The sequence below is a fragment of the Asparagus officinalis genome, chromosome 7 (genome assembly GCF_001876935.1).
Source record: "Asparagus officinalis chromosome 7, Aspof.V1, whole genome shotgun sequence".
Lineage (NCBI taxonomy): Eukaryota > Viridiplantae > Streptophyta > Magnoliopsida > Asparagales > Asparagaceae > Asparagus > Asparagus officinalis.
Genome location: NC_033800.1, coordinates 229,330 through 236,554, shown reverse-complemented (window position 1 = coordinate 236,554; position 7,225 = coordinate 229,330). Strand labels below are relative to the sequence as shown.

General features: G+C 36.0%; 1 protein-coding gene across 4 annotated transcripts; it reads right to left on the bottom strand.

Moving 5' to 3' along the window:
* Positions 330-2,745, bottom strand: LOC109850997 (probable FAD synthase). Of its 4 annotated transcripts, XM_020421099.1 has the most exons (8): positions 2,514-2,745; positions 2,407-2,452; positions 2,134-2,303; positions 1,932-2,049; positions 1,749-1,831; positions 1,617-1,647; positions 586-649; positions 330-397 (listed from the first exon to the last, which is right to left on the bottom strand). In XM_020421099.1, coding segments are annotated over exons 1-7 (465 nt in total). In that variant the 5' UTR covers positions 2,516-2,745; the 3' UTR covers positions 330-397; positions 586-634. The 4 variants fall into 4 exon arrangements, with proteins under 4 accessions (XP_020276688.1, XP_020276687.1, XP_020276685.1 ...); XM_020421098.1 differs by lacking the exon at positions 330-397 and having other exon boundaries at positions 527-649; XM_020421096.1 differs by lacking the exons at positions 330-397; positions 586-649 and adding an exon at positions 1,105-1,153 and having other exon boundaries at positions 1,514-1,647.

The window sequence follows — 7,225 nt, the reverse complement described above, 5'->3', positions numbered from 1 at the left end:
CGACGGTTTTTAAGCTACTGTAGCGGTTTTTTTATAGTTATTACAACAGTTTTAAAAGACCTAACGCAATGGTTTTAAAAGGCAAGTGTGTTTTAAGTCATTGCAACGGTTTTTATTGAGCTATTGCGACGGTTTTTAAGCTAGTGCAGCGGTTTTTTATAGCTATTACAACAGTTTTAAAAGACCTAACGCAACGGTTTGGATTGAGCTATCGCAACAGTTTTGATCGAGCTATTGCAGCGTTTTTGATTGAGTTATTGTAACGGCTCCGATTGAGTTGTTCTTGGTTCCCTACGTCAAAATCATATAGTATTCAATTACCTGGACAATCAATGTCAAATACTCACTAGGAACCTGTCAATATCAATCTCAATCTTGGTTTTTGTCATTTTTGTACCTGTGTAAATTTCCATGAATCAGCATAATTTTTGCAATGATGATAATAAAATTGGGGAAAAAAGCATTGCAATTATTCAAAATAAATAGCTTAACATAAAGGAATCCTCAGAGGACGAATAAATTACTAACAAGTTGGCTGATTGTCAAAGAAAGCTCAAGTAACATTGGTAAATAAGGAGACCATACGCAGCTATATGAAATCAGAGATCTTCAAACACATACGCGGCTACATGAATCAGAGAGAAACATCCTGCAATTTTGGGAAGTAATTGATTTATTAATATAAGTGTAAACTTACATAACAAAATCAGATAATTTCATCCTGAAACTATACATCCTGAAACCATAAACAAAGCATTGCATACAGGATATCTATTTCACAATTTCTTTAAATATAACTCTTTTCTTCGTATCCCTAAAAAAACTTTCACCTAAAAAAGATTACTTTCTCAATGTTTTCTTGAACAGAAAAACAAGATATCAGGAAACATCAACAAATTGAGTAAATCTTTCTGACCCTTGTTAAGATTTTTTTACCCCTTTGACCAAATTAAACCATTTGGAGGGTTAAGGAGGGACTAAACTCCCTTAACCCTTCTCTTAAACCCTTGACAACTGAGGCCTAAAAGAACCATCCTCCCATAATCAAATGATTAAGATTTAGAGACAAACCTCAGTTTAGCATTCTTTGTCTGGCAACTCTTACAAAGCCAAGTTTTCTTTAGTTCATCCTATTCAATTTGGCATTCTTTGTCTGGCACCTCTTGCAAAGCCAAGTTTTCTTTAGTTCATCCTATATCAAGTTAATCAAACTAAGAATTAAGGTTTAACAACAAAAGTTTAGTTTTGACCGCATGAGATACGATATGTATTTTTCAAAACTTAGAATTACAAAGAGTATGCCTTGTTTAGGACTTACCATGAAGACCGTGCTTTTTTGGGTGTTCATACTTTATTTAATTATTTGTGTTCTAAATTAGAAAGCTTTGATATCTTTCATATTTGTGTAACTTTGTGGTGACAAATTTTGTTCTATTATCCATATTAGTGCTTCACAGATCATAACAATTATAAAATGATATCATCTTTTCTTTTGCTATAAATGAGAAAGTACATGAGGGGTGATATAGAGCAGATAGACAAAGTCAAAAATGGAATCTAAGAAGCAATAGTATTTCAACGTATTCCCCCTTGTCATATAAGCTGCAGTACTGAACCTTGCAGGTCAATAAGAAAGCCCACACATCCCTGCAATTAAATACAATAACATTACCAGTGTTTCTCAGAAAGAGGACATACAAGGATAAGAGTTAACAACTGATAAATATACAAGTATAACCAAATAAAACCTGTATGACCAATCCAAGATAGGATTCACCCTCATGAAAGGGGGCCATCCTAGCGAGCTAGGAGAGAACTGCTCTTGGCCAACCTACAAGATCAATGTAATATGTTTAATACTCAACAACCTTATATTCAAAGTACTAAGCACAAGCTTTCTAACAAAGGAAATAATTCAACAAATTATATACCGCATTAGGGTCGCCAATTCGTGTACCAAGAAAAATAGCTTTGATAGGTTTTTCATTCATTAGAGTCTCTAACCCAGACTTGAAATCAAGGCTAATAATTTCCAATTGCAAGTCATAACTGCCAAAAGTATTAGCAGTTCATTGTTAAAAGTAATAATCTCGCATTTTGTGAAATTTAAGAAAATTAATATAGCATTCTTACTTAGAGGCTGTTTCATAAGTGAATGAATTGATTTCAGGAAATGCACAGGGAGTTTCAAAGTAGATAGTCCTTATTCTACACTCTGGAATAGAATCCAACTGATTTCCATTGGATTGCTTCGTTTTCTCTTTTTGCAAATAATATTCAGCTCGCAGTAAATGCAGCAAGACCTGCAGAACCAATTGCATCTTAATTAATTAGAATCAAATTTACAAATTTCAATAATGTCAATCTGAACTTCACATAAACAAACAAACATGAAGAAACTATTACAGTGGAATCCTTCCCCCCATTAAAGCTGAAGGCAACTTCCTCAAACCTGTGGATGAACAACATAAATCAAATTGAACCCATTTTCGGGGAAAAACTTATATACCCACATTTAATTTACGCTAAGTAGGAGATTTGGGGCTCAAAAACAAAACGACTGCTAGGGTTTCCAGGCCCCGCATCAACATTCAAAAGCTAAGTAGGAGCACAGTCGAGCTCGGAATCGAACAATTCAATGCCAAAAAAGTGAAGTAAGAGATTAGAAACACAAAAGGCTACCTGAAATCAAATTCTATCCTCGATCTTCACTAGGAAAGATCTAACTACCTAATTTGATCAGAGATCGTGAGAAAAGATGTGTCGAGAAAACCCTAGAAAGCTCCCTACCATTGTGATTCAGTGCTCGCCCTCGGTGGAAAAAGCAACGAGAGTAGCTTGATGACGAAGATAATATCGGAGAGGAGATCGGATATGAGATCCAAGATGAAACGGCGACGAGTTCAGTGATGAGTTCGACGATGCCACGGCAATTTTAGGGAGCGGAAATTTTTGGCTTAGGGATTTCCGCGAGGATTTGAGAGAGAGAGATATTTCGTTTAAACGGTCAGGGGAACGGGCTTTAAAAACAAGCCCAGGAACAATTATAAAGCCCAGGAATAATTATTAGACCTATGACAACGTTTTTTTATAAATTATTGTATTAGATATTACAAACCGTTACGATAGATATCTAACGCAATAGTTAAAACCGTTGCAACTTAACCGCTGCAATAGATCAATTATGTGGTAGTGCCAACATAATCATGTACAACACAATATACAGCTTGTTGACTTTTGGCGATCTCATTACGAAGTCAAGTAATTTGTAACTCCAGTTATTTTCTCAAAAGAAAAGAAGAGAAAAGAAAAAGAAGGATAGATTTCAAGATAACTACGTACCATGAAAGCTCATGGGTTCTTAAGGAGGGGCCACTATGGACTGTTTTAATTTATTTTAATTTCATATCATGACCTTAGTAATTCATTAAAAAGAAAAGGTGTAACAGCATATCGACAGTCTTGCAAATAGAGGAGGAGATATGATGAAAAGAAGTAATGTAGGTTACAGATGGTAGTCTGTGCAAAGGCTTAATTCATGGTTGAAAAAAATTGAATAAAACAGCTCATGTTAGTTTCCTGAAAACAAAGTTCTTCATGTTAGTTTGTTCAAAATTTACCTTATGATTTGTTAGTTTATTGTATCATAATGTTTCGGTAGAAAGTTGGTTCTTTCATTAACGGACTCATCACAACTTTAATCGTTACAATGATCTCAACAAATAAAAATAAAAATTATAACTTTCTGAAAACACACATAATAGACGTTTATCACTCGCTGCTTGCGTGGGGTCTTGGCTTGTATCGAGGTTTATCCGTGGACCACCGACTGATCAGATCCAATTTAAATTTCGTTGCCTCGCAAAGGAGACAAGAAACTAAAGTAACTATCTCAGCAAAGCAAGATAATCACTTTTCTCGAGAATCGTAGCTAGGTACGATCTCAAGGAAAAGGGATGAACCGGACTGCAGATCTATCGTGAAGGATCTGAAATAGATACACTAAAACACTAGAGGGGGGGTGAATAGTGTTTTTTTAAAATTTATGCAAAGTAGATTATAAATTGCAAAGAAAAAATAACAATCTCAGAAATTCACAAACACAAACACAAAGTTTTATACTGGTTTCACCAATCTGGTGTACATCCAGTCCCCAAGCAAATCCCGCTTGAGAGTTTCCACTACGTGTTAGATCTAAATAAAACTTGAGATCTAAATCATAAAACCATGATTAATTCGAAGAGATTAACAATAATCAAAAGGAGTGGAAGCTTATACCTGAATCCATAGATGAAACTTGAGATGAGTTTTGGATCTTCTAACCTTAGGGTTTCTCTAGCCAAATTTCTCTCTAGATGGGGGTGAAGAGAATTAGAGAGTGTAACCCTAGATTAGGGACCATAACCCCTTATTTATAGATGTTGTACATTTGCAATTTGACCCCTCATCAAATCATAATTACAACCTGGTATCTGCACATATAACCCCATGATTTATTTAAATACCCATTAACCCAAATTAATTGATCACTTTAGTGGGTTATCCTGAAGGATAGCAATACACACAAATTAATCATATGTGCCCACAAATATATTTAATTAGATTTAAATCCAACACTATGATTTTGAATAAACTTACAAAATCAAAAGCAAACCTGACTAATTTGCAAGTCCCTGCAAATTGCAATACCAATTGACAAACACCTTGTCAAATTACACACCAATCTCTAAACCAAGAGATTAACACCTCTCACAAACCGAAAGAACTTTTGAAGCAACAATTCAATTCCTATAAGCCTTGATTTGTAGTGTAGTGTAGTAGTGGCTTAGGAATGATTCTAATTTTTGTAAATTGCCTAAACAAGTATTTTAATAAGGATCAAAGGTAATTTCAGAAAACTTTTCTTTTTCTCAAAATCTGAATTTTTTAACACTTGAAAGATGTACAAATATCAAAGCTTATGGGTATCTAAATTTTGTGCATTTTTCTGAACAAATAACCTATTTATAGCCCTTGAAAAGACAAGAATTTCAACTTTAAAAACGTTTAAAAACGGCTATAAACAGACATTAATTCAAACTTTAAAATCTGGAAAAACTGTATCTGTAGTCGACTACAAGACATAGTAGTCGACTACACTGAGTTAAAATCGACTCAGTGAATCAGAAAAATTTCTCAGTAGTCGACTATAATAAGCATTAGTCAACTAGTCATGTGTTTTAGAGAAACATGACTGAAACTTTTGTAGTCGACTATATTAAGCATTAGTCGACTATATCTGAGTTTTACAGAAAAATGTAATGTATAAAATATTTTGACACTCAAATATTAATTATAAACTCTAATGGTTAATATAGGGGATTTCTATAATTAACTAACACACTAAGTCTGTGTTAGTGTGTTCTAAAATATGTGTGTGTGTGTGTGTGTGAGTGATCAAGGCTTGTACAATAATTCTAAGTAAAGAAAATATAAAATACATTATCTCATATGTTCTTCATCTTCTTCACTTCATAATGCCTTGAACTCAACTTGTACTTGTTCATATTTTGATATTGAAAGCTGCATATAAATGTTAGTGCATTTGTATAACACACATTGTATAAATTGTTATCATTAAAATAATATCATAGAGACATGATATTCAACATATCGAACTCTCATTCTTTATGTCGAAGAACTCGCCAAGATCTCTTCCTCCTCTCTGAAATTCGTGGCTCCTCACTCTTCAATTCGACAGGGCTTCGTTGAGGCTTTAGAATTCCGAATCCATGTAAATGAAGGCCCTAGGACCATATTTATAGGCTTCAGAAACCATGATTTCGGATAAGAACGAACGATTTGATCTTATCCTCAATTGTAACCACTTAACCACATTTATAGATAACCTCAAATCAGTTGGGGAGGCTCTGGATAGAATCTTGGGCTCCGGACAGAAGCTTGGTTTCCGGACAGTCCTCACCAGGCCGAGACAGTCTCTTGGGCTCGGGAGCCAGGCCGAGACCAGCCCTGGCCAAGACACAAATGTGTCTTGCCATCTTGGCCTTGGCCGAGACGCCTTTTTGCCCCCTTTGACTGTTTTTGTCGTAACTATTCGATCCGGTTTCAGGACGACATGATTCAAAGTGCGTAGGAAAGCCGGAGAAGAGATCTACAACCTCCCATAGGTGGACCACAGGTGGAGTGGATGAGACACGGGTAGCGTTTCATCTTTTGCGGTCGAAACATAACTTCCGATCGAGTTGTTTCATCACCGTTTGACTGTCTCATTGACTTGTACGCCTGGTCAACTTGCTCCTTGCTTCAAAGTTGCGTGCGGGAAACCGTAGATAATTTTTGACGCCTATAAATACCCCCTCCAAAGTGTTTCAATCTCGTTTCTTTTATAAAAGAGTCTGGAATAATTTGGGTGTGATAGGTTCAACCTTCAGTTGACATAAAAGAGCCTGTAATACTTTGGGTTTGATCGAGTTTTGGCACGATCGACCGGCAATGTGCACGACTTGGTACAAATTCAGGATCTTTGGACGGTCAACCGCGACGATTTTGACGGTCGACCGCCAAACATTGTAATGGTTTTCTGGATTCTGTCGTTCTATTCTGTCGACCGTGAGCTTTGGCGCGATCGACCGCGAGTCGGGTTCGGGTCTGTTTTGATTTCTTATTCTGTTTGGGATTTGTGTTTGGTATAAATAGCAACACACGTTTAAGGATTTCTTTGGCTTTGATTGGGGATTGAATTGATGATATTTGGAGCACAGAAAAAAAGTATTTTCTGAGCTATTGGTTAGAGTTTTTGTTTGGAGAGAATTAGAGATTTGTTAGTGAGATTAGTTGGTTTGTTTGAGTGATTTGTAATCTCAGTTTGTACTCTTCTTCTCTATTAGTAAAAATCTCATCCCCTTCTTGCCCCGTGGACGTAGGTAACTTGCCGAACCACGTAAAATTAGTTGTTTGTGTTTGTGCCGTTATTTTGCATTGTTTGGCTTTCTATCTCGGCGTTTGATTTGGTTCCTCGAAGCACAACGATTGGTGGCTTCCGCGCTCAAGATGTTTTAACTTCATATATTAGTTATCAGGTTCAACTTGTTTATGTACGCACTCTCAGCTGAAATGAAACGAAACATCTATCCTGCCTCTGACCTTTTGGAAGTTAATGTTCAATCCTCACCTCATCTTGAAACTTACAAAGTCTGCAGAATTGCAGCTTGCATGCACTTCTGAG

Bases quoted from the DNA above. Each gene is read 5' to 3' on its own strand.
- LOC109850997 (XM_020421096.1), bottom strand. The intron at 2,304-2,406 runs GTAATAGTTTCT...TTGGTTCTGCAG, and splicing joins ATGGGGGGAAGGATTCCACT to GTCTTGCTGCATTTACTGCG. The intron at 2,050-2,133 runs GTAAGAATGCTA...TACTTTTGGCAG, and splicing joins ACTTATGAAACAGCCTCTAA to TTATGACTTGCAATTGGAAA.